Below are 26,406 nucleotides of genomic sequence, written 5' to 3'. Positions count from 1 at the left end.
GTGGGTAATACTTCTTAATGATGCTCTTTTAGGCATGGTTTCTACCCTAAACCCTTTAAAATACAGCTGGTTCCAGGCATGTTTAGCTTTTAGCTCGCCCAAACAGTTCCCATTTTTCAACCCCAAGCTATTATGAAAGATTTCTAAAACCTGCCAGGAAGAGTTTGTCCATCTCAAGGCTCTGTCTCTGTTTCCAGATTTCAATAATTTTATCCTAACTCGAATCAAATTTACACAGTGTATTTCTGAAGATGATGAAATGATCGAAGGGTGCTGAGAGAGATCACTTGGTATTTGACAGAGCTCAAAGGATGAAGACCTGCATCCAGAGTTTGGCGACATAAAGGCTAAAGCTTTTCACTTAGCTCATCACAGAGCCATGAGCCAGGAAAAAAAATCTGATTTGGAGGTGAATCAAAATTTCCCCATATTTTTTGATCCCGAAAAATGCATCATTTAAGTGAGAGATGAGTTAAATTTGAATGTTGTACTCCCAGCTGACCCCAGGCACAAAATCCCCAGAAAACAGGTACCCCTCTGAAAAGGTTTGTCATGGTCCCTGCATCTGAACCTTTTTGTCCAGGTGCAGAACAGCCCGTCTCCCACCGGCATTGCCTCTCCTGCAAGGACAGCCCAGGGCTGCGCAAACATTTCTTGGGTCACCCACTTTGTTGCCGTGCGTGTCCTACTTAGAGGTTTCTGTAAAATGAAATTGGAAGGACGGAGGTTTTATGCTGAGCTCTTGCTGGTCCAGGTGGCTCCTGCAGTGGGAACTGCAGCCTCCAGCCCTTTTCAAAGCGCAATTGTGCCCCAGATGGGCTGAAATAAATGAAATAAACCAGATCACGATAAATTACTCATCTGAAGACCTCCTCTCTGATATCTGATTATGCTCTTGCTGATAATACTATTTGTTTAGGGGAGTTATTTTGCTAAATAACCAGTAAATAACCATAGTCTGGGGTGCAGAAGAAGAGGGCACATCCTCCCTCCCGTGAGCCTGGGGACATGGGGGGCCTTGTCTGCTCCCCCAAACCTGCTAAATGGGCTTGTGGAGAGGGGCTGGGAGAGGGATGGACCACGGGATGGAGGAGCTGGAGGGAGGATGCTGGAGGAGGCAGAGCGGAGCTGCGTGCGCCGAGGAGCGGGCTGGTTGCGGCAGCAAAACCACACGAAGGCGACTGCGGCTGGGAACTTGTGACACCGGGTTTATGGGCACGAGCCGTCGCTTCTCTCGTTTGGGGCAAAATAAGAGCAAAAGCACAGAAAGGCACCCGTGACCAGCCAAGGTTTGCACAAGCTCCGGGCATCAGAAGGGATGAGGATGAGTCTCATGAAAGCGTTCATCTCACTCCTAACTCAGGCGGGTACACAGGAGAGATTATAAATGAGTGGGTTTGTATGAGACTTGGTAGGAGAGGGGTGAAAAAACCCACTATGAAAGGAATTCAACAGCTGCAATGAGCCTAAATGGTTGCACAGGAAAATCCCCTGTCAACCACAAATGGTTTGCCTTTAATGAGAATGCAGGACATGCATGAGTAGGTTGCTAATTCTTTGTGTAAAATCCTACCGATAATTGCTACACGTGTACCTTTCCATTGTCTCCCACGGAAGTGGGATTTTTTTTTTTTTTTTCCTTTGGAGCTGAAATTAAAAACAATTTATTAGAGAATAATTAATGCCAAAGTGCCAGGAGATCGTGCCCAGCACTGCGTTTGGAAGAACAAGAGCGAGTCACCAGTAAATTGGTAGTTGTACAGAGCAGGGGAAAGCAATTTGGGAAGGGATTCAAGGCATCAGCCAAAGCTTTTCTGGCAGCTACTTCCTTAGTCAAAACATGAATTTTTGTTAATCCCTTGCAAAAATCTGGTGATCTGGGAACAAATTTTTACAAGTATTTCAGTACTGCTTTAGGAGGCCAAATCCTGTTACTGGATAATGGGGCTCTGGCCTCCCAGGAGCAGAGACACTTTTGGAAGATGTGGGTTTATATGGGGGTTTCTTCTCTTTTCATTATTGCAGTAAAACCTACCCCACCCTTAATCCTGCACCAGGAACCGTGTAAGCAGGGAGCTATACCAGTCTGGAAACCAGCTGGAGGATAAAACCCCAGTTACCGTTCCTGCGGCTGACGGTCCCGCTGTGCTTTTGGTTTATTCCCGTGACTCTGCTGATGGAGCTGGGCTGTCCTGGCTCACGCCGTGTCCCCAGCGCTGCTGCGGGGCCGTCAGATGGGACAGCCTGGCTCTAGGCGATGCCCCGAGGATCTCCCTGCTCAGAGACACCCCCAAAAACTGCAGCCCAGGAGCACCGGTATTGCGGAGGTGTTTTTGGTAGAGGTGAAAAACTCTTTTTTAAAATCAAGTTGTACTTGTAGGAACTAAGATCGGTTTTCATGTGTTTTTCAGGCCACCTGCCCTGAGGACAGTTACAAACAAAACCAGGAAAATTATTTTGAAGAAAGAAACAAAACAGAGAAGAAAAATTGGGGAGAGCACTTAAAGCTGCCGGCGGGAGCTTGATGCCCTGGACTGCAACTCCCTGCCATTGCCCCCCCGTCCCCCCCCATTTGTAATTACAAGCAGTCAAACTGTAAAGACCTTAATAGACATCTTAATTATTGCATTAAGGTTTGAAATGGAAAATTCCTCATTACATGCCATGCAGTAGGTCACGGCTGCAATAAACGGTGATATTTTGCTTGTTATGGCGCTGGGTGCCCTTTGCAGAACCGTGGTGTCTTTGGGGCATGTCCCAGCCCCGGGGAGCTGGCAGGTGGATGTTAGATCAGGTCTCTGCTGTGAGAGCATCTGCTTGTGTTTTCAAGGCGAAAGTATCAGCGAGAAGTGCTCTTTGCTATTTCTTTTCTCCTCCAAATAGTGCTATTTTTCTCCTGTGTTTTGCTTTCCATCTGCTTGAATGTGTTTATTGATTTAGTGTTATGCAAACTGCAATAAAACAGTATCCTTCCAATTCCCTAGAGCCAGCTATTGAATATGCCCCAAACAATTTGAATACAAGCCGACCCATCAATTCCAACCCACAGCAGCAAGACAATGTACCTGTGATTAATCAGCCTTTAAGCCCAGTCCCAGATTCCCAGTCCCTTTTGCACCGTACCTGTCCGTGCTTGCTCAGGGACAGCTCTGGGGGAAAGCTGGGCTCCAGCCTGGCAGGCAGGGTAGCCCTGGGACCCGGACAATTTAAGGAACGTGGCAGAGCTTGTTCTTTTCTCTCAGGCTTTACACAGTTGCAGGATCCCGTGAAGAAGTACAGGGCAGGGTTTAAGGTGGATCTGCGGCTTCTTAGAGCTTTTCAGGTCAAAATAGCTCAAGCGGGTATGCCAGAGGTTGTCTATACCTTTATAAGAGGAGCAAAAGGAAAGGAAAAGTTGAGGATAACTTGCATTCTGCTAAATTAGCTTCAGCATCGTTTTCATACCACACAGTTTCACGTTGTTTTTTTCTGAGCACATGGCGGAGAAAATCAGTGGACTCTGCAGTCCTTAAAGATATTTTCTTGATTACATGGCCCTACAGTGGAGGTTTTAAAATTCCTTTAGTGGCTATTTCTCCTTTTAAAATGTACTCCCAAACTTTTGCCCCCCTCCCCCCCCATCCTAACTGTACCATTGCCAAACGCCGAGGGAAGGCGAACGCTGGGACGGCAGGTCCTGGGACCCCGCACCGCAGGCTCCGGCGGTGAGAGCCACCAGCCAGGGCTGCTGCTCGGTGGGGCCCGGCTCCGCTTGCTGCCCAGCTGTTCCAGCTGTTCCAGCTGTGCCACCTGTCCCAGCCGTGCCGGCTCTGCCAGCCACACCATCCACACCAGCCACACCATCCACACCAGCCACACCAGCCATCAGCAGCCATACCATCCGTGCCAGCTGTGCCCGCCGTGCCAGCTGTGCCAGCTGTGCCAGGGCCAGGCTCAGCAGCTCTCGGCCAGCCAGGAGCTGCCACATCCCAAATCTAACAGCTCCCTCTGTTGGCATCTGTTCGAACCTATCAGCGAGGATGCAAAAAAGTTGGCAATGTATTTTCCCCCCCCCCAGTCTCCAGGTGGAAGGCGATCTGTCTGCAGGGGGGTATATCCCACCGAGCCGAAGACTTGTTTCATTCGTGTTATTACTCTAACGACTGACACTGGACCGTGTCTCCTGATGCTGTAGTGACCACAGCTCTGCTGAAGACAGCTTTTCAGTCATTTTTCCAAAATAAGGGAGCAGATGTAGCTGGGAGTACTCCGAGGTCCGGAGTACGAGTATATGTGAGGATGCTGTGAAAATCTGCCAGCCCAGATATTCTCCCCGCACAGCCTCCCCATCCTCTCTCACCAGCCCTAAGGAGTTAATCCCACTAAATATGCTTGAGCTCTGTCTGTCCCTTACTGATCATGCAAATTAGCACCTCTGCATTCAAAGGAAAATCAGACAGTGTGCAAATGATTCGCTGCCTTTATTTTTTCAGGTCCTTCCATAACAAAAACTCTCAGACAGCAAGCTTTGGCAAGGTTGCTTAAACAAATAATAGTACAGCTATGTAAAATGGTTTCAGTACTTCGCCAAAGAGGTACGAATATAATGAAACCTAAGCCTCAAATGTACTTCAAATATTTAACTTATTAGCCAGTTTACAGAGACAGATAATCCAGACAACCCACCAAAGTGTTAGCTGGATTTACAGAGAAGGCACAGCCAGCAACGGTGACTTTCCTTTGAAGATCTCACTTCCAGATTTCCCAGCTTGCAGAGCCAAGGGGTGGCCAAGCTGCCTGGTTCGAATGCGAGTGATTCGATTACCTGATTACTTACTGGTTACCCAAACAGTAAGCCAAAGATTTAAACTGATCAACTCTTCCACAAGAAATGGTGCAACCAGCAAAAAGAACCAGAATTCACTCCTTGTGCTTCTGACCTGCAATGCTGAACAGCCAGGGAAAATGTTAAAAAAAAAAAAAAAAACAAAACCAACACTTTTTTTTTTCTATGTCGCTACAGAAAAGCTGTGCAAAAATCTGCTCGGACTGGACGAGGGACAAGGCTGGCAGAGGTGTCTGCACAGCCTCGGGTCTCTTTGGCAAGCCTGGTTTGCATTTGCTGGGCGTGCCCTCCCCATTTTACCCGCTGATTTTAAGAGGCTTCCCGGCAACTTTCGTGTGTCCTGGCTCCGCAGCACCCCAGATACAGGGTTGTACCTATGGTAGCAACCAGCCTTTTAGAGAAAAAAAGCAGAGAAGGAGAAAAAAATACGTTCTTATCACTCTGACCCCCAATCAGGCCACGCTGATCCTATATCCTCTTGTGAAGACATCAGGCAGTTGCATCTTTATCTCTTAATCCCTGCAATAAGTAGCTCAGCTTTGTTTAGTGGCACCCATTAGAGTCTCTGCAATTAAAAGGCTGTCAGTGTTTTCACTATAAACCCAGCTAGTCACAAACTTAACATGGCTCCAACATATCTTCCAAGAAGAAATTTGGCCAAAACAAAAGGAGAAGCCGGGGATAATTATTTTTTTTTTCAAGGACAATGAATCTGAACCTATAGCTTTCCTGCACAGCGAGGTCCCTGGGGAAATCTGCTCCCAAGTCTCAGCTGAAGTTTTCTGGTAAGCACTAGAGAAATCGAAGAGATCCTCTCAGGCTGCAAGCAAGGGGTGGGAGGAAGAGCACTGAATTGCTTTAATATGAAATGTCACATTTAAAATAGATCCTACAAAACCAGAAACTGTAGGCTGGTAAATCCTTCCCTTCTAGAAATACTGTGGGTTTTGGTGGGATTACCACTCAAAATCAGCATGCAGAATCAGGCCTCAAGTACATAAAATATAGAATTTGGTACTTAAATTTAAAAATATTTATAAATAACTTAAGACATTCAGACTCAGAGTACAGCCAGGTATTTCCCTCTGACATGGAGAACTGCAGGGATCCACATCCAGTGCTATGGATCCCCAAGGCAGAAATTTGCTTTATGCTTAATGTAGAAACAAAGCCTGCCCGTTGCAGGCTCTTTGGAAAGTCTCCCGCACCCCTTTTGAGAGCACGTGGAGGACACGTCTAACCCAGCAGAAAGCATTTGGGAGTATAGATCCATAGCACAGAACGTGACCTGTTCTTCCTATAGATCCATAGCACAGAACGTGACCTCTTCTTCCTGTACATTCACAGCACATGGCAAAACAGCTCCCGGGGAATTCCTCGGCCGCACCTACACCGCGAGGTCAGCCCAGCTAAGCCTGGCCACGGGTGATGGCAGCTTTCCTCTGCTCTCACGGTGGAGGTGATCTACCTCGGCTCAGGGCTGGAGTAAAGCGACCGGGGAGAGGAGGGAGCGCTTGAGCTCTGCCCTTGAGCGAAGACAGGCTCAGCTGTTTCGAGCGATCTGCCCTGCAACCTCCCGGCTCAGCTCAAGCGCGGGGAAGGCAGTAGTGATGCAACCTCATGCCCCTGGGTCCACAGCAGACACCCACCCAGAAGACTTCCCCTGAAGGGAAGCCTTGAATTCATCTCACAACCCGTTCTCTTGTACACCTGGCTCGTACCTGTCGAGCAGACTGCAAAATGAAGGCACGCGAGGGAGGGTTAAGGTCAGAGGTACATTCGTTTGGATGATTCCTTTCATGTAGTTCAGACCACACGTGTCGCGTGGCAGCCTGAGAGCCGGCCACCCTCCCAGCACAGCAGAGCATGGAGGGACCCGCTCCCGGCACGGCGAAGCAGCTCCCCTCAGCGAGCGACCGCGCCAGGGCAGAGCATGCAAACCGTGGCTCCTTTTGGAGACAAGCCGGGTAAGCTGCTTTGGCCACACGGGTATTCGTCCACTAGACACGGACTGGAGCAAACCAGTCACACGGGCCGTATGCTCACTGGAGATGTTGAGCTGGACGGCTCTACAGGCCACCAGCCATGCCCTGAGCAAAAAATGAGCTCTAGATTTCTTTTATCCCATGGGTTTCATTCAGACCCATTATACTCGGTCTCAGTATATTTTTTTTCCTGTTATACACCTAAAAAAAAAAAAAAAAAGTTCTTTGGCACTTGTGCGACAATGACACATAGACGTGACGCTCTCCTGTCCTTTGGCTGCTTGCTGGCCTCATCTCTAGAGGTCCATATATGCCGAGTCTGTGTCCACCCTCTGGGCCTCTCCAAAGATGAGGAATGTGCAGAGGCCAATGCTGTTAACAGCAGCCACCAGGTTGAAAACAGAAATCCAGGAGCCGGTCGTTTCAATCAGGTAGCCAGCCAAGTACACGCAAATGACACCTGGGACAGGAGGGAAGAGAAAGAAATGCAAAGACTCTGGAGCCAGATCCTGCCCGCCTGCAAGGAGAGGACTCCCAGGAAAGGACGAGCCGCAGGAGGGTACCTTACCTAGGAGGGCTCCACCTGTATTCCCAACACCTGCGAAGAAAAGAAATAAACTGCGTATTCAGACCCGCAGACGTGAGTGGCTTCGCCCGGGCTCCCACCCGGCCCCGCTCTGCGTGCACAGCTAAACGCCTCGCTGATGGCTGGGCTGACGCTCAGCCTCACCCCCGCCCCTTGGTGCGGGTAGGCGTTTGGGAAATGGAAACGGCGTGTTCGTGCAGCGGGCTGCCCCCCGCAACGGCAGGTATGTCACAGAAGGAAGCTGAGGCTACGAAGAGGGAGTAGCCGTTGCACGGAGCTACTCCCGCTCAAACCTGACTGCTGACCACCGTGTCCCCCCCGTCCCGTCCACGCCGCCTCGCCAGCACCGCTGAAACCCCGCCGGAATCCTTACCAAACAGTAAGCCGGCACACGAGGGGGCCAGATCCTGTACGTTTACCGAAATGCCACTAGTGAGAAACAGAGAGGGGAAAATGGCTGTTTTAATGGAGCGCGACTGCTTTTTCATCATTTACACAGAGTTTAGTTTGTCGGGCACAAGGAAGGGATCCCAGACAACACGGCACTGTCAGGAGAAAGGAGGAAAGAGGCTGAGAGTGAAGCAGCACAGGAGAGTACCAGGAGGAAAAGGATTCCACTCGAAGCGTTCAGAAGGGCCAAAATGCAATTCCCCTCCTGCTTCATCTGCCTAATACCTGCCTGGTCCAACAGTGCCCTCCAGTACGCCAAGCCCTTCCCCACGCTGGGTGTTTGCTGGGTCAGTTCCAACCCAGCGGGCACTGAACTCCAGCGGCCTCGCAGGGGCCAACGCACGCTGCTCAGCCCAGCGCCAGTTCTTGCTCTGACAGCCACGCCGGAGGCAGCCTCCTCTGAGACCCCGAAATGCCAAGCGTGGGGTGAGAGCTAAGGGCCACGCTACCGTCGTTATCACGGTCGTTACCTGTGGTTAAAGGTCTGAAGTCCAACAGAGGCGGAGGCGAACACGATCGCTTTGCAAAAACTGGAGGTCTGGCCCAGGCACAAAGCAAAAATGCTTGAGACACCGGAGCCAATGACCTGGAAGAAAGGGAAAATTAAATACCACAGCACATTTTTTGTAAGGAAGAAAGCAACTCCTTTCACGGACAAACTGTTCCCTTTTACAATGGCAAAAGCTCATATACACCAGGTGCTTCTCAAGCCTTTTTTTTCCCCGCTGTCCTGCCTTTCTATGTCAGAGGTCTGTCCCGAGGGACGCGATGCTGCGGAGCAGAGAGGATACGCTGTGCTCTCACCCGGCATTTCTAATTCTGCTCATCCTTGTATTGCTACTTCCTAGTATCTAAGAGGTCATTTGGAGTGACGGCGTAGGGTTGGCCTTTGCCTGTGAAAGAAAACCTCTTCGGAGCACTCACAAATCTCTGTGCTCAACATCACCGTTGGTCCGTGCTCTGTTCCTCGGTCAGGGTTTTCCTCTGGATTTCATTTCCCATACGCACTGACCACCAGGCGATCTGCAATGCTAGAAGACCTTTCCTCTTTCCGCCTATAACCACCAACCCAGCTCCATCAGAGGTCCCATCTGCCGTGCAAGCAGAGCTCAGCAGGCAGCTCGAGTGTCACTCCTGTGGCTTCAGCTCTCTTACCTGCATGAACTTACGAATGGTGATGGTTTTGTACCCTAGAAGAGAAAGGGAGAGTTGCAGTTAAGCGCAGCTCACCAGGTCTCCTTGCTCTCCAGCCAGGAGACCGCAGGGTAAGTGGATTTCAGATGGTCAGATTTCATCTCCAGGTGGATATTGCGACTGAGATCAAAGGGAGCCCCAAACGCACGGATGGGATTTGGACCCTGGAGTATTTATTCTGCTGTCATATCAGAACCTCACGTTGCCTATTTGCTGGGTCTTCTCCCTACCAACAAGCCCACCTCCTCCCACCCAGGTCCTCTTTCCATATCACATAAAATAAGAGCTTAGGAAAACCCAAAAGAGCTCTTACCCTGGTTGATCAAATGATCAGACAGAAATCCACTGAACAAGCTTGTTGGAATCGCAACCAGCCAGGGGACTACATTGAACACCCAGCCCTGAAAGGGAGCAGAAATCAAGAGAGGTTTGCTGTCAGAGCTGCGTTTGTTTGCAAATCTTTTATTTGATAGTCTGTGATACCTGTAGAAAGGAAAAAAAACGAAGTGATCAGGACTTCTTGCAGGATCTCTACCCCCGTTGCACAGCAATCTCTCAGCTACACCCTGCACCACTCCCAAGTCTGTAAGGTGCCAGGCGCATCAGGGACTGTAGCATTTGTAGGTGTTGTCTTTCCTTCTGCCCCGGTGACCCTGCGTCCAGGGGAGAGGCAGAAAGCTCTGTCTGCTCTGGGAAAGAGGGATTAAATGTGGCAAAGTTTACTGTTCAGCAAGGTGATGTGGCAGAGAGCCACAGAGCCCTGGAAAGCAAGCTGTAAATTTTACTCTGCCCTGTGGGTCGTCAGTAAAGCTGCTGGCAAAATTTCCGACATCAGCTTCAACCTCATTAGCAGCCTTACTGTGAAGCTGAGGGAACACAGCTGGATTTTCTAATGCCAGGATTAGGTAACATTATGGGTAGCAACATACTTTGGCCTATTTTCAATTAAGCGAGCTTGCTACAGTTGTAATCACAGATGATTACTGGTCATCTGGATTACAGCTGCTCAGAGGCATTTTGGTGCCCAGATCCCACGAGGAGCTGAAATCAGTGCAGGTTGGGCTGGGCTTCATCTCAGCTGGTTGAACCTCCCCATCCATCCATCGTCCCCCGCATCTCCCCCTTCGCTCAGAGCCTGTCACCCCATGGAGGCATCCCTCCCTTCCTCGCCCGGCTTCAGGAGGCACGGGAGGGCTGAATAATCTTGGGTTTGAATAATCCTGTTTCAGCTGCTCCTGGAAATCGTACTAGGGTCCATCTGCATCTTTCAGTGCCTTTGAAACTTTGGGTCTTGGTCGCTTTTGAAAACGCTACCCCGTAGGACTCGTGGGGTAGTATCTCTGATGTCTGTTAACAGCAGCTGGGGTTGCTCAGCAAGTCAGTCCCAACACACCGACCCAGCTTGGCTCATCCCTACGGCCCATCGCCCTGAGCAGCGTGAGCCAAACCCCTCCGTCACCTCCGTCCAGGTGGGCTGGAGGCAGCTCTTAGGCAGCGAAGGCAGCTCACCTGCAGAAAGGGACTTTGACCAGTAGGTGACATAGGTTTCCCACATTAAGGATTATCGTCCATCCTTTAAAATCAAGCATCCTCAAGCCCCGTTTTATTAAAATGTATGAAGCGCTTATCAGACGCAGGAACGCTATATAGAGCATGTTACATAAGGGCACCGTGATATAAAGCTTAACAGATGGTAAATTACTGCTGCACGAGCATATTACTCAAGGTGCACAGATCTCGTCACAACAATATGTTTCCTGGTTTAATACATGATTTTAGTACAAGTATCAAGTATGCCATAAAGCGCCTTACGCATGTAATATGAGAAGGCATTTGTAAGCAGCTCTGGGAATTATAAAAACCAAACAGAGCCACTATGGAAAAGATTGACTGAGTTTCTGAGAACAAGAAGATCAAAATACCCGCTCGCAGCCCAGCTGAGTATTGCCTAGGTTTCTGAAAAATGGGAACATGATTTCTGCTGAGGAGAGGGAAGCTTTTATGGTATTTTCGAAGTACACATTATTAATGGTAATTATCATTTTCACAGGCAGGTCTGAGCTATACAATGTGAGTACAGTTAAAAACCCCGTGAAAACCCAGGAGTGAATGTGCTGATGGCCATTTACAACAGCATAATGTCAGGAGCTCTGTGCCATTTGAAAACCATCCTTTCCTCAGAAGAAAAGCAGTCTAAAAATCAAATATAACCTTCTCTTCCCTGCCTGGAAGGTGCCCCAGCTCTGCCTCACTTCAGCATCCCTAAACAAGCAAGCGGCAGCTAGCCTCTGCGGGCCTGGAGGGGGGATGCTTGCTTGCGGCTCCAAATGCATGTGCGGGGCAAGGGCTCCTAACCCCGCAGGGAAGCCTCCTCCCGCCTCCTCCCGCCTCCCAGCCTGCTCCCACCGAGTCCCTCTGCCATCACCTTCCTCCCCAGCCAAGCCGGCCAGCTGGGTGTTTTGGCCAGCACCCAGCACAACCTCATTTGCACGGAGACCGGCCGTGCCTGCGTCTCAGAGTCAACTTACCTTTGAGTCGGGGAAAGTTTCCTTAAAGAAAGTTGGCAGCCAGGAGAGGAGAGTGAAAAACGTGCTGGCCGTAGAAAGCTGAGCGACGATGACAGCCCTGAAAATACACAGCGGGGAGGAAATAATCAGGAGCGACAGGTCACACCGGGTGGGAAACGGGCACTCGAGCTACCCAATATTTCAGTTCCTGGTCTATAAATAAATCCCTCACAGCACTACAATTGCTTCCTGAGATTTTTTCATAGATAACTACTCCGTTTGGCTTGCCGCTCGCAGCACCGCTCGTTCCTTCGCTGCCCTCACCGCGCGGCGCCCGGGCGGGCGCCTGACGTCAGCCCCTGGGTTCAGGCGAGGTTAATTGCGGCGGCAATCGTGCGAGTGCGTTTCCCACCGGTCCCTTCGAGCGCTGCAAGAGCCGTCCTGCTCCAAGAGGGGTTGTTTGGGGTTTTCTAGGGATTTGTTATCAGCAGATGCTCCATAGTTATGCAAGGCAGGAATGGGCTTGCTGCCCTGCAGCCCCATCGCCCTCCTCCCCATCTTTAAACGGCACTTGGAAGCATGCTTGGATGAGCTTCAGTACCAAATGCAGAATCCCAAAGAAAAAGCGGCTATTAAAAGGGTGTTTTGCCAGCAATGAGAACACAGCCTGTGCCTCGCAGTGCCCCGGAGCAGCACTTCTTAGGAGCCCGTTACAAGCAGCTTCTCTAACAAGACCAGTGGAGAATATCCCTCTGGAGGAGAGCAAAACCCACACAGGGAACAGACCGCAAAGGAGGAAGATTTGCCAGTAATATTCAAGCCTGACATTCCTCTGGACAAAACATAAACCACCTTCTGTCAAGCTTACCTTCTTAGTTCTTTACTTATACAGAAGGGATTAGAAAACCTGCTCATATTTCCCAAATATATAAGTAAGTGGACAAAATACACATAGGCAGAAGAAATAAGCACAGAGAGGAGAAAAAGCCCTTGGAAGGAGGGCTTGGAAGGAAAAAACCCTTGGAAGAGCGTCCCCAGCCCTGCCGACGCTCGAGGCCACCGCAGCTGCCTACCATATCGGTGCCTTCTTAAACAGCTGCTTCCAGGGAACTTTGGTCTGCTTGGATATGGAGAGGCCTCTCATTAAATAATCTATGGGGATGATGAGTTCTGCAGGGAAGACAACACAGAAAGGAAAGCTCGGATCAGTAATTTTCTGTGCAGCTGGAGGGAGCCCTGGGAGACTGCTATACAACTACCTTTAACCTTTCTAACTCTTTTTTTGGCAATACCAGCATTGGATGCTCATGAAAACACCGTGTTATGTTGACCAAAATTTTTCCACTGCATCCACACACTTCCCCATCCAGCCACCTTCACCCGTTTGTTGTATCTCTTGTTATAATTAAACAGAAACCACTTTGGGCAAGGACCAGGTTTGGATTTTGTGCAGCACCAGGCACACCCCAGGCTCCCGATGGGCTGAGCTCCGACGTACCACACTCACACTAATAATGCTGTAGCCAGGTGTAATGGGTTGCCCATGTGTGAAATTACTCCCAGGTAGTTATCTGGGAAGAGATAGTCCGGATTAACTGGTTTTTAAAAGCTCTATGTGTAGATGCTCTTAGTTTGGAATAAGTATCTTGCCCTGCTTTAGCTTAATCCACTTTGAAGATCCCGCTCTGTTTGGTGTTTTCACTGGTGCTTAAGAGTACTGAGGAGTCAGGTCAGGCTCTCGACAGCAATATAATCCAGCGTGGGACTTGAAATAGGAAATCAGCAATGCAAGAGCTCAAAACCTTGTTTCTGGGTTTAGCATCTTGGGTCAGACACAGCGTGTATTACAGAAGATATCTGAACAAAAGGTCTTCGTGTAAAACCGGGCATGATCTTGGAAACCCAGGGGATTTGCGGAAAATAACCGGGAGGTACCACTCGGGTCCCGCAGCCTCGGGAGCGCCGGCAGCCTGAGGGAGGCAGCCGGCCGCACTTACCTTTCTCACTCAGGAGGTACTTGCAGGTGCAGTAAACCCAGAGCAAAGTGAGCAAACCAGAGAAGTAGAACACACTCTCCCAGCCGTACCAGTCCAGGAGGAGAGATCCTGCCCCGCCGATCACCAGCGTCCTGCAAGGGAAACCGCGCTCGGATTTACGGGTCCGGCTAAGAGCGTTTGGACTGGGCGCATCAATGGGAGGTGCCCCCCGGGGTGGATGCTGCGTGTCACTAAATGCACTTAAAAGAGCCGTCAGTCGCTGCGTGCCTGCCTGGTCCCCCCGTGACTCTGCAGCCTGCCCTGTTCCCTGCGTGGCATCTCCGGATCCTCACCTGTGGAGGAGAAACCGCGGGGGGACCTGACGCTCGCCTGCCCTGCACTGAACCATGCTCGTCGGGGAAAGAAAATGAGGTTGGTGGTGTGCAGAAGGTATCTCGGAGAATGTACAAATCAGCAAAAGAAATTAGTACACTGGAAAACTAAGTGATTAAACGCAGTAATATTTCTATTTGGCTTTTAAGCAACGCTTGCATTTAGAAAGGAAATCCTCATGGAGACTAGCAGCGGTGGGGAAGTTATATTATCCCCGTCTATCAGAGAGGACAGGTGACCAGTCTCAGGCTGACCCTTGCTCTTCCTACTGAATCAGGCTGTTTCCCATAGTAATTAAATGTTGCAAACACTCTTCAAAGTCTGGCTTGAAAAGAAAGAAAGAAAAATACATAAATCCTTGACATGCACGACAGCAACTGCCTGAGGCTTCCTCAGCTGCAGCCGGCGTCCTCAAGGACGCAGGAATCCACGTGTACTTTGAGCTATGAGTTTTGCCTCCAACTATTTAATGGCATTTCATCACGTATGATGTCCGGAGACTGTCACTCGCTGCTCAAAGCCTTTTCAACTTACCCAAACTGCGAGCCAGTCCCCACTGTGCTGTAGGTGAAGGCTCGCTCACTCTCCCGGACCTTCTGGGACAGCAGGCTGGCCAGGGACGGGAAATACACCCCTGCGAGCAACGGGAGCAAGGCAGGGAGCGGTGAGGCTCCTGTGCCCTCGTGAGCAAACCAAAAGCAAATGTAAAAGATCCAGCAGGAGCTAAACACCGAGACAAAGCAACAAGACCTTTGGTGGATTCAAAACAGGGATCTAAAATAAAATAAGTGAATCCATCGCCATGAAAAGTTTGTTTGTGCCTTCTCTGTAATCCCCCGTCTCATCATCACCGCTGCCACTGCACATCCACCAGTGCCAATGCACTTCTCCCCGCGGTCCCCCAGTGCTGCAGCTCGGCAAGAGGGAGGGAAAATCATCCCAAACTATCCAAAAGTTTTGGCAAGGACCAGTTTTCCCCAAGTGCTTTGAAGGAGTTTTAAAATGCGGAAAATCAAACAGGAAAAGTTTTAAAATGCAGAAAATCAAACAGGAACGTTGACAATTTCAGAAGCCAGCAGGCCTTGTCTGGCAGAGAGATTTCTACAGGGGAATGATTTGTCAGTGAATTTCTCTAGAAATGTCACTTTTTTTTTCCCATGGAAGCTCTGGATGTGGAGGCAGTTTTGAGGCAGAGGATTGCTCGAACACACAGGAGAAGGCTTCACGCGCTGCAAACCACGACTTGCATCTGAATTTACCGCTCCCGAGCCCCCCTGCAAGGAAGCCCCTGGGCAGACAGACACACAGACACACGGCCAGGAGAGGGGTCTCACCTTGCAGCAACCCCATGAGGAACCTGGAGGAGGTCATAAAAACGAGATGGGCAGAAGTGATGTGGGTGAGCAGTGGGGTGAGGACCGTGAGGAACCCCCAGGCTGATGCCGAGAGGAGGAGGACTTTCTCACCTCCTATTCTGGAAGACAGAAAACACGTTATCAAAAACGAGGGCAGGGCGAAAGGGCAAAGCCCCCCAGCCGAGACTCAAGTGTTCTTCCCAGTTCAGCCTGTTTTTAAGAGCAAGCGTTCAGTCAAACCTGTTCTTCTCTTACAAATGTCTTCAGCCCTCTGGGGAGTAGCTCTGACCTCCTCCCTGCCCTCCTCCGGCTCCCCCGGGGCAGGGAGCAAGCGGCCAGTCACCGGGATTGCTTTCACCGGGACACTGGCCGCCGGCGCTGCCCGTCCAACTCCAGCACACACCAGCCCCAGAGACACCACCGCTCTGATGCACTCAAGTCTCTGGTGGGGGGGAAGCCCAACTGCTGTCACCATTCTGCTTTTCTCAACCAGTGACGGTGTCTTCTCTTCCATCTGCTCTTTTGCATCAGCTCTGCCTGTTAACATTTGTTTTTTTGCAGGCGTTTGCTTGCAAACTATTAAGGAACATAATTAAATAGCATAGGGCACTGCATGGATAATGTACTCCTTTCAGGCATGTGTTCCTCACAAAAGATTTCATAGGAAAGCCCTCCTCGCTAAGAATAAGGTGGCTGGGGAAAGGAACTTGAGCAGATAATTACTCAGATCTTTCCTTACAGCTAGCTGGGGAAGTTGTTTTTTAATTGATATGATAAAATGGAGACACTTGGTTTCCCAAACATGATGGAAACTGTGATGGGGGCTTGCTTGTGAAAAGACTGCATGAGAATATAGGGTGGAAAAACTGGAGGTGCTGAACTGAAAACGAAGATAGACTGTGCAAATCAAATGGAAAAAAGCTGTGTTCCTTGCAAAAAGGAAATATTTTCTTCTTGTGGTTAGTGATTGCAGCTATAAACCCTTCCAAATGGCTGTCCAGCACCGCTGGGATTAAACTGGTCGTTAATGGACAAATAACACTCCCGGTGAGCAGCAGCTGTGAACTATGCAAAGACCATCAGCATTTATCACTTTTCTAAAATAAAGTCTGCTTTACACCCACTATTTCTTTCATCAGCTTAACATGTAAGCTTGTGGGTTTGCTTTTTTTATTCCAATTACTGAACCAGTGCTAAAAACAACCTCCATCAGAAAAATTATGCTGGTATAAAAGTGCCGTTATAAAATTATGCTGGCATAAAAGTTTTTTCACTGTTTCCAGGTGAAAAAACCCCTATGTTGGTCTAAGTGTCCATTAACAAGACACTTGTTAGATCTCTCCCGGCAGTTCTGTGCAGGAAGTGTGGAGGCAGTACTGGTCGCGTAGGCACTGCCTGTGTTTGCTGGGGATTTTGCCTGCGCAAAGTCCTTAGTGCATGCCGTCCTATAAGCCCAGCAGCAATTGCAAGACGCGGGAATCTAATCGGACGGTCAAAACTACACGTGTCCTTTCTGAATCAGAGCTATAGACCCTGAGTGAGGCTGATGGAGAGACCTTGCCTGCTTTCAGAGCAACCTGCAGTGCCCCATAAAGCTTCTCCCCATGGACACGCTTCACCCTCCCACCCCATCACTGTCCCAGGGTGCAAATTGCACAGCCGCTGTCGAGACTTGAACTGAGAGGTCAAACCCAAGCTAAGTGTCATTGGAAAAGCCCGAGCAGAGGAAAACATGAGAATAATTTCCAGTACTGATCACTGATATGTCCTCCGATAATCTGTGTCAAGCAGTAGCCCCAGAAGAAGCTGCTGAGCACTATGCCGGACTGCTTCTTGTCCCAGTCGAAGTGGGTGCTCAGGGCGACGGCGCAGATGGGCACGGTGACGCGGGCACAGTACAGCAGGCACGTCCCCAGCAGCAACATCACCGTCCAGACGCGGGACTCGGGCCTGCAAGGATGGAGAGGAACATGGGGAAAGGGTAGATGGAATGGTCTGCCTCGTAGATCCGTGCACAGCGAGGACTTACGGGTCAGACTGGTTTGCTTGAAAGCCGTAACGAGTCTGTCTTGACAAAATAAAGGCGAGCGCAGTCCCCCTGCGGCACAGTGGTTCTGACACAGAGCGTATCGCATCTGCTGACTTTTATGAGTGATGCTGACTGTCATCCCAAACATTATTTGACCCCAGCAGCAAAATAATGTCTGTCTGCAGGCTGCAAGGGGGAACAGGCTGCTCGGACAATGCTGACTGCAATGTTGACTGAAAATAGAGGGAAAGGCAGGGGAGAAACCTGGTTCATTTGCTTTTTTCCCCAAACAAAAGCTTTAGAAACTGTTCTTTAAAAGATAAGGATAACAAAGGAAAGGTCAGTGCATGAGATTGGACGCATCTGCATGAGACACAGCCTCTGGGTAGCGCACGTTTGTTAGTTGGCATTCCTACCCCTTCCCCAAGGGAGGTGGGGTGGGGGGGGTTACCCTTCCTAAATAGGAGGGAGATGGAGGAATTCTTTACTGAGAGACAAGACATGATGGGGCTGAATAGCCCAGAGAGAGCAGCAAGATAATCCAGCCTGGCCTGATAAGAAGTTTAAGATAATATGAGTAATAATAATATGCTAACAGAATATATTTTTTGGAACACGAGTACTCAGCCCCAAGAAAAGTGCTCCAGCAGAAGATACAGGCTGGAAATAAGCGGGAAGGCAATTTTCTCCTGCTCCAGGTCAGCGATGTGCTTCTGGAGCAGAGACCCACACTTTGCTGCAAACTTCAGGCCCCAGGTGTGGGTGAACTCCTCTGCCTTCCCGCAGCCCTGCTAACATCGGTCTGGGTCCCCCTTTGCCCACAAAATACAGAATTAAAAGCTTAGTAAGAACACCCGCTATTTGTATTTGGTTATTTTCAGGCCCAGAGGCCAGAGCACAAAGCAGTGAGCAAACAGACTCTCTCTGCTCCAGAGATGACTGGGGAATTCACTGTACCGGGGCATTAACCCCTGTGCTTTCCACCCTACTAAACATATCCCCCTTCTGCGCGGGAAACAACCTGGGTCACTTTTTATATTGAAATGAGCATTTATTTCTCTGTACTGGAATTATGATAAATGTAGGTTAATCCCACACAGCACAAGACCATTTATAAATGTGTCAAACAGCCGTCACGGAGGGAGGCCAAGGAACAATGAAAAGTAAAACACACCGGGCAGCTGTGCCCGCTGGAAGTGAATTTATTGCTCTTTCCCGACGAGGCAGATAAGCAGCTCGGTGCCAACCTCTGGCAGGAGGAACTGGAAGTGTTTCAACTGGTGCTTTAAAGGTTGGAACCGTCTTTACTGTGCACACATACAAACGTACAAAATAACACAGGAACTAGAAAACCTCACGTATCTTTGCTGGAAGAATAAGTAACCAAGGGTTGACCTGCCTCAGCCCTTTGAACTGGCTGATAAATGCTCCCCGAGTCCCTCCTGGTCTTACGCCGAGAGGAAGATATGCAGCAATCATATCTTAATTTGCTGCAAAACCAGAAGTGATTTGGTTTTTTAATCAGCCAGCTCCGGGAGCAGTGGGGCAAAGTAGGTAGCTTTTTTTTTTTTAGTGAAGTAGGTAGCTCACCGACTTCAGCTTGCTACGACAAAGCACAGCAAAACCAAAGGCTCTGAACACCAAGTGTCCGGGTCAGACCAACCCCAGCGGGACGATACAGGCAGGTGCTTTGGGGTATAAATCCCCCCCAGGAGGCAGAGGGCAGGTGGGGGGTAACCGGTGATGGAAAATGATATGGAGAGCCCTCAGAGGGGTGCCTCAAGATGATCCGGCATCAGATGCATGCAGGTATAAGCGACCAACCTGAGCCTGCCTAACCTGTGCTTCTGCACCTGCAGAAATGGGCTGTTGCCAGGCCGGGGCCCTAATGTCTCCCATTATCTACAGCAGCATGGCGCTGATTAATCTGAGCTATTGAACCTGCAACAATTGAGGTGACCGAGTAAAACGCAGCAGCCTGCGATGTGCGTAGGTATTTCCTATTATTTAGCCACCGAGACAGTTTTCTAAATTGTGCTTTTCCCCCCGAAGCAAAGGGAGACCTTTATGAGCTTTCTCACTGTCTGGAGCGGGGCTGCGCTCTGCCTCTTCTCCCCGCAGTTATTCTGATGAGTGCAGCAGCATTTTAATGGGATATTAGATCGACTGTTCTCCCTTGGCCCTAAAGCCTATATGGCTGTACAAGGTGTAAGACGGAGAGAGAAAGACCTGTGCAGCTCCATTAGTCTTTACTCTGCTTCTCTTCATAATACTGCCAAGGTCTGCAACCGGGAAAAGCAAAACCCACGCGCAGCAATGCCGGCGTCCAAGGAAGGTGCAGGCGGGGGGGAGCACGGGTTGGTGCTAACGGATTGAACTCAAAAAAGCAACGAGCAGGCTGCAGAGCAGCTCTGGCTTCAGGGCAGAGGGGCAGGAGGGGATGCTGTGAGATTCCAGCCTTTTTTCTCGCCCCGACGAGGCAGACAGAGTCACCCAAGCCCCCGGCCCCTGCACTGGGGGCACGCAAGGGGATTTGGGGGTGGCGGAGGGAGGCAGCCAGGCCAGCAGCGCTGGGCTACGCAGGCAACAAGTGCAGCCTGCCCGAGAGCAGGGCACAAAGTGCCACGTGGCTCCCTGCAAAAGCAAGACACCATTCAAAGCGCAGCTCAGATCCAGCAGCGGGAAGGGATTGCCAAGCAGAGACGTTCTCCCGACAAGCCTCCTCCCCAGCTGATGTTTTGACAAAACTCCAGTGAACTATTTTCTCTTTACTTTTATTATTTTTCAAAGCACTAAGTAAGTCTCTGGGTATATGACACAGTCTCAATGCTCTCTTTGATTACTACTCCATTCTATACATTTATATTCTTTTCCTGTATGTTTAAATGCATCGGTAGAGACTTATGCTCAAAAAAAGTGGGGAGTGTAAAGACGGCTTCAGACTAACACTCGCTCCATAGGTAGCATATCCAGCTAGGAAAATCCACTCAAATAATATGAGTGTCAAATGTAATCACTAGCTGCCCACACCCACCTGCAAGCATGGCAAGAATTATTTCTCTGCAAGGACAATGATGTGCTTGCATCAGAGGAAAGAGCTTTGTAAATGCATTTTCTCCTAATTATAGTTATCACAGAGGCTGCCGATGAGTCAATGTTCTGCTCAGTGCAAAACAACAACAGCAAAGGTTACAGGAGAAACCTCGACTAGCACGAAGGGGAAACATTAAAACTCGCCTTCAAAAGCTAAGGAATAATAACAAATCAAACAACAGTTCTCGCAGGTGACACCAGCCATCCGAGAAGCAGACCTTTACCAGTGTTAACAAATTAAATCTAGTGGCTTCCCTCATGAGGGAGGTGGGGATAGTCTGTGCTGGAGATAACCAAACTGAGTCAGAGCAAAGCACATCTAAACCTGAGGAAGTCACAGCCGTTGGTGTCATCGGTGTCACCGTGCCCGTCTCACCGGCCACACGAAGAGACCGAGCATCTCCCCACAGCCCCGTGCCGGTCCTGGCCCACCCTCAGCTACACGGGGCAGCAGCCCCTGCGAGGGCGGGCAGCCACCTCCAGACCACCGGCAGGTGAATCACCGGAACTTGTCTGGAGCCACCTAATTGACTTAATTGGGTGCTGCGCGACGGCGGCGGCTCCTCGCTGCCCAGCCTGTGCTCTCCTGACCCGTCATGCCTTTCTGCTTACAAGAAACAGGCACTGCAGGTGCATCCCCTTCTGCATGTCACCGAGACCCTCTTTACCGGGCGAAGCAGCCGTGCAGCTAGAAGACACTTCCTATTTTATAAACCTCCAACCACCACCCAGACAGACTATAATTAGCTGGAGCCCTAATGACTCCTCCTGGGTGGCTTTTTGTACGGCAGCAGCCCTATATTTGAGCAGCCCTGCCTGACGTCCCTTGGTTCTCCTCCTCCAGACGCAGCCCTGGGCGCTGGGTGGTCACAGCTTTGCTTCGAAGCATCTGGGACCCGGCTCCCACCAACCAAACAGGTCCCCTGCTTAGGGCACAGTGGTTAAGGTTGATTTTTAAGGATGCCTGAGAGCCCCAAAGGGGCAAAACCAAGCCGAGTCGTCCTGCGGTAGAAGGAGAGCCAGCAGCATAGGGTATCTTTATTTGCCGTGTGTTTTCCTGCTGGAGGAATTTCTCTGGTAGATGCCACAAAGCACATATTTATTCAACTTTATTTCTCTTGACTTGCCTCCCTCCTTTCCCCCAGTCTGCAGGTCTGTCTGTTTGCAGACACTGCAGGTCACTGTTAAAATGGATTTGCTGGGGTTTAGGCTATCAATTAGATTACAGTTTAGCACCTCCTTCGAGGCACGGGTCTGGACTGTCAGGTATTTTCAGGTGGTAAGAGAGCTGTGTTAGACAGCAAGACTACGAACAGTCTGTCCCAGCAACAGCTCTTGGCCAGAAGCCGTCTCCGAGGTTTGTGGGTGTTTTCCATAACTGGAATTGGAAGTGGGAGAAGAACCGGGAGCTGCAGCTCCCGATCTGCATCGGAGCCGCACCGTGGCCAAGGTGGGCGCAGGTATCATCGGCGGGGCATACCACCCACCCCCAGGGCATCTCTGCCTCAATTCTCTTCTGTAAAAAGGGTCTAAAAATAGCTCTGTGGGAGATGCACGGAGGGTACATCGGCTGGAGCCACCTCCAATGCCCCAGCCCCCTTGCTCGTCCCAGCAGCGGACACTCACCCGTCCCTGCAAGAACCCCAGGACGAGCGGGATGGGGATGAGCCCCTGCGGTGTTTCCGAGCTCCCAGCCATGCTGGAGGGCCACCAGCTCCAAACCAAGGGCACCCAGCAGCCCAAGCACGGGGTCATCTCCCAGGGGAACGTCCCCAGCGTGGGCAGCCGGTGCCTGCGGTCCCCCCGCGCCTGCTCACCTGCCACACCACAGCCTGGGGATGTTCTCCCCGTGACCCGTTCCCAGCCCCATAGGAGCATCCCCCTTCGAAAACCTCTTTTCCAGCTTACCTGCCTATGGCTTTAATTTACGGTAATCTCCAACACAACCACGGCCTGACTGACGTGGTGGAAGCACAGCGGTCGTGCAGACACTCCTGTGCGAGGAGATAATGCCCAGGTAGTTATTTTTAACCTGGTTTGACAGTCCTCTCACTTCTCTTTGTTTTTCTCAACAACAATTTCTCCTTCCCTTGAAAAATCTAACATGCTTGTCAAGAGAGAGAGATTTTTTTTTCCTCTCCTTGAGTTGATTTTGTCGTGCTGCAGACTGGCTCCAAGCTAATGATTTGTCGCTGTCAAAAGTAGCTTTGGGGTTTAGAGGAGGGGTTTTTTTCCAATCCACCAGCTAACAGCCAACGAGAGCAGCACAGAGGACACAGGGCTTTTTTTCCTGGGAAAGCTGCTGGTTTCCTGTCCGCCCCCTGTGCACAAACTCCCTCCGCAGAGCCGCAGATGGCAACAAAGTGGTGTTCAGCAAGCGTGGCTCTGGGTTTATTCCCTCTCTTCATTTCTTGCTTTCGGCAAAAGCAAAGATGAAATTAGATTTCAGCAGCTCGTATGAGCTGGAAATAGTTGTTAAGTCCAGGTGGAGGTGGTGGGAAAACGTAATAATGAAGCGCACGCGTGCTTTGCACGCTGATCTAAGGGCACACACGGATCAGCCAGGAATGAAACGCATGTCTTGCTTACATTTTCCACGTGAAAAAAGTTCTCAGCAAGGGCATGATTAAAACCAGGGTGAGGAACTTGTACAATTAAAAAAAACCCCAACCACCAAAAAAAAAAAAAAGGCAACTAAAACTGCAACGTTGTGTTGACAAAAGATCAGGGCACAGAACTCAGAAAAACAACGTGACCGTTGGCGCTGGTCAAAGAGTGCGGTCAGGAGACTGGCAACCAGCTTGTGGCTGGTGACACAACTCCTTTTATCTCTGGAGCTTAAAGAAACTGCTATAATAATCCCTTGTCTTCAGGTATAGCCAGAGGCTGGGAGATGCAGAGTGGTTTCAGGAGTCGTTTGCTTCCCAGGACACACTGACTTTTCCATGTTGTATTTCTCTCCTGGAGGCACCATCCAAAATGTGATCCCCAGGTCTACTGCTGGATCTGCCCGTGGCTTTGTGTGCAACCTTCAGCAACAGATTTCTCTTCTCAGCGCTTCAGTCTTCCCCCCATTAAACCAGAGATGCTAAAACACATCTACTGCCTGAGGAGTCCTGCTTTGGCATGTTAAGATCTCCATTAAAAAGTGCTATCTAAATGTCCAGACGTGCTACATAAACGTGAGGGCTTTTTCAAGCCCCAAACAGAAATCCCCCAGTGTTGTTCTTGGAAGAGGAAGAGGCGATGTGTGATAACGGAGCCATTGGAAACCTGTAGAAAAGTTTGGGAAAGGCAGCCAGAGAGGCAGGATAAAACGTAGGGCAAGAACAGTGGAAGAGGAAGGAAAAGCCAGCTGAAAAAAGGGAGGACAAAAGAAGAAGCAGCATGAACAAAGATGGAAAAATAAACCTGCCAAGATAACTGTTTATCTCTCCTTGCACTGACGGTGCAGACAGATCTTGGAAGGCTGCCTGGCATGTCTTCTGTTGGAGCATGAAAGGAGAACCCATGTCACTTCCCCCACTTGATAAAACCTTGCCTCCATGGCAATAATTCATTATTTGGAAATGGTGAGAGCTATTTATTTGCATATGCTGTTTGAAAACTGTCCACCAAATTGACTTTAAACCATCCAATGAGGTATCTGATACAACTCGACCAACCTGCTCGCATGACCTGGCAGATCGCTCCCCCTCTCTGCTCCCCCCTTCCCCTTCCCACCCTCCGCCTGCCCTGTTTACTTTAGACCATAAAGCTTCCGTAAAGCCGCCCCAAACAAGGGCTGCGACCACAAGTGTGTGCCTACGCCAAACAGGAAGGTGACCTCTGCTTCTCTGAATTGCTGCAATATAGATAACGATCTGATGGGAGTTATGGTTATCCTACTGCTCCTTTGCATTAACCGGATTCTTTCAATTACTAGCAGCACTTAAGATGGTCGGAATAGCTTCAAAATACATCTGTCTTGATAAATAAATCATCTCTTTTGTTTTGGAAAGTGTTATCCATGGTTTGCATTTTTTGAAGAGCTTTGGGAAACTGGAGGGTTCGTTCTGAGCAAATGTATTTAATTTTTTCTAGAGAAAAAACATCTAAACGGAAACTTTGTTTCATGAAAATTTGGCACGGGGTTCTTTCTCTCCCACCGCTCCCATTTCACAAAGACTTAGGGAAAAGTTAGAAAGGGGGAGACAGAGAAGGAATTTTCCTAAGTGCTTTTGGGGGAAAGAATCTTCAAATTTTAAGCCACCCTAGTGCCAAAGGTCTGCTTTGGAGACCTACCCCCTTACTCTTGAGATAAGCGTGGATTTGATTAGACTTCCAGGTCTCTGACTGCAGGAAAAATCTCCCTCGGGACGGCAGTTTAAAGCCGGCTATCGGCCTGCTGCCACTGCAGGAAGCGATTGATGATAAATCTCAACTTATCCACTGGCTAATTGCTGCTGGAAGGGGCAATTCCTCCCCTTGGCCACACGTTCCTGCGCATTGGCACCGATGTCACCTGTCCCCATGGCTGGCCTTCCGCTCTCCTGCCCGGGCGAGCTCGCCACGGGGTCACGCCGGCCCCGAAGGCAAAGGGGAGCAGGAAGCCCACGGGGCAGGCCACCGCGATGGCAGCCAGGTGTTAGTTCCTCTTCACGGCAGCGTTAAACCCAACCGAATTTCAAAAGCACAGGGGCAATGTGGTGGAGTCCAGGGGCTCCCAGTTTGGAAAAGCCTCTGCCCATCACTTCTAGCTGCCATGGCACTTCTGAATCATCATCTCACCCCACCTCAGCTGGGAGAAGCGGCAGATCCTGAGGCCGGGGTGCTGGATGACTTTCAGAGCCCAGCAGCGCTGCCCCAGGTATCCCAGCTCGGTCCCTGGGTCGTAGCCTCTGCTCCAAACACAAGAGCACCCTGTGCTTGCGTATGCTCCTACTGTTAAAAGCGGACAGCTTGGGCTTAACAGTGTTTTTAACTATTTTCGTGACTTAACACGAAGAACAGTTCGTGCTGTCTCGCTGCTACCCAGCTACTATTCCAGACTTTATCTTAATTAATTACGATCACCAGTACAAACATCCCTGCCGGAACGCTTCGATAAGAACCTCACAGTGGTGTCAAGGGCATGTTTAAATAACTGACTGCAGGCCAGAAATAAGCTCAAGAGCCTTTTTTTCCCCTGTGTTTCACAGTAATTCCGTATCTTCCCCCTTTCCTCTACCGTCTCTGCTGGAGCCCGGCGGAGCGAGACAGCGGGGGCTGCCCCGGGCGGCGGGACCGTGTCCCCCGGTGCCGTCCTCCGGCACCCCCGGGGGGCGGCATCGGGGCCGGGGAGAGGAGGGTCTCGGCGGGGCGGCATCCCGGCCGCTGTCCCGGCGGGGAGCACCGGGCACCTCCCGAAACCGCCTCTCCGGGGAACGGTGCGGGCTGCCTGACCCCCTCCATCCCGAAGCTGCATCTTCTCCAGGAGCTGCATCAGGAGGCGGCGGGAGGGGGGCCCGGCTGAGCTTGCCCGAGGCTGCGGGGGGTCCCGGGGCCGGGAGGGGACCGGCCGGGGGATGCGGGGCGGGGGAGGGGAGGGGGGTCCCGGGCGAGAGCCGCGAGCAGGGGAGCCGCTTTCCCGGGAGCGGGTCCAGCCTTACCTGGACCAGTACGGGTCCCCGCCGCTATCCCTCCTCATGCCGTCCTGCTGCGCGGCCCGGGGGCCGTGCTCGGCGCTGCACACCGGCACATTCCTGCCGCCGCCACCCGCGGCCATGCGGGCAGCGCCTTCCGCCTCCGCCGGCTTCACATCGCGGCGGCCGCCGGCTCCCTCCCCCCGCCGAGCCGCGGCCACGTGTCAGCGCCTCCCGCCGCCCCGTTCCGGGAAGTCCCGCCGTCCGCGCCGCTCCCCGGGGCCGCCCGCACCGCGGCCGGCGCGGGCGGGGTCCCGCTCCCGCTCCCCGGTCCCGGGGCAGCCTCGAACCCGCGGCAGCCGGAGGGTGCACGGGCGAGGAAGGAGCCCGGGCCAGGCCGGGGCGGGGGG

At 50.9% G+C, this 26,406-nt stretch overlaps 1 protein-coding gene across 3 annotated transcripts; it reads right to left on the bottom strand.

The window, feature by feature from the left end:
• Positions 1–4,846: 4,846 nt before the first annotated feature.
• SLC17A9 (solute carrier family 17 member 9) lies at positions 4,847–26,392 on the bottom strand. Of its 3 annotated transcripts, XM_075517204.1 has the most exons (15): positions 26,024–26,392; positions 17,024–17,221; positions 15,251–15,390; positions 14,451–14,550; positions 13,877–13,933; positions 13,545–13,675; positions 12,621–12,717; positions 11,569–11,665; positions 9,354–9,441; positions 9,002–9,036; positions 8,317–8,432; positions 7,770–7,825; positions 7,379–7,408; positions 6,150–7,270; positions 4,847–6,113 (listed from the first exon to the last, which is right to left on the bottom strand). In XM_075517204.1, exons 1-14 carry the CDS (start codon positions 26,137–26,139, stop codon positions 7,107–7,109), a joined length of 1,425 nt encoding a protein of 474 aa, XP_075373319.1. In that variant the 5' UTR covers positions 26,140–26,392; the 3' UTR covers positions 4,847–6,113; positions 6,150–7,106. The 3 variants fall into 3 exon arrangements, with proteins under 3 accessions (XP_075373319.1, XP_075373321.1, XP_075373320.1); XM_075517206.1 differs by lacking the exon at positions 13,877–13,933 and having other exon boundaries at positions 26,024–26,391; XM_075517205.1 differs by lacking the exon at positions 4,847–6,113 and having other exon boundaries at positions 6,130–7,270.
• Positions 26,393–26,406: the final 14 nt, after the last annotated feature.

This window comes from Mycteria americana, chromosome 14 (assembly GCF_035582795.1).
Source record: "Mycteria americana isolate JAX WOST 10 ecotype Jacksonville Zoo and Gardens chromosome 14, USCA_MyAme_1.0, whole genome shotgun sequence".
Lineage (NCBI taxonomy): Eukaryota > Metazoa > Chordata > Aves > Ciconiiformes > Ciconiidae > Mycteria > Mycteria americana.
This window is presented reverse-complemented; position numbering and strand designations above follow the sequence as displayed.

Coding starts and splice junctions, on each gene's coding strand:
- SLC17A9 (XM_075517204.1), bottom strand. CDS start 26,139: ATGGCCGCGGGTGGCGGCGGCAGGAATGTGCCGGTGTGCAGCGCCGAG. Junction 11,666..12,620: donor TTTAAGAAGGCACCGATATG/GTAGGCAGCTGC, acceptor GTGTATTTTCAG/GGCTGTCATCGTCGCTCAGC. Junction 7,826..8,316: donor CTTCAGACCTTTAACCACAG/GTAACGACCGTG, acceptor GTTTCTCACTAG/TGGCATTTCGGTAAACGTAC.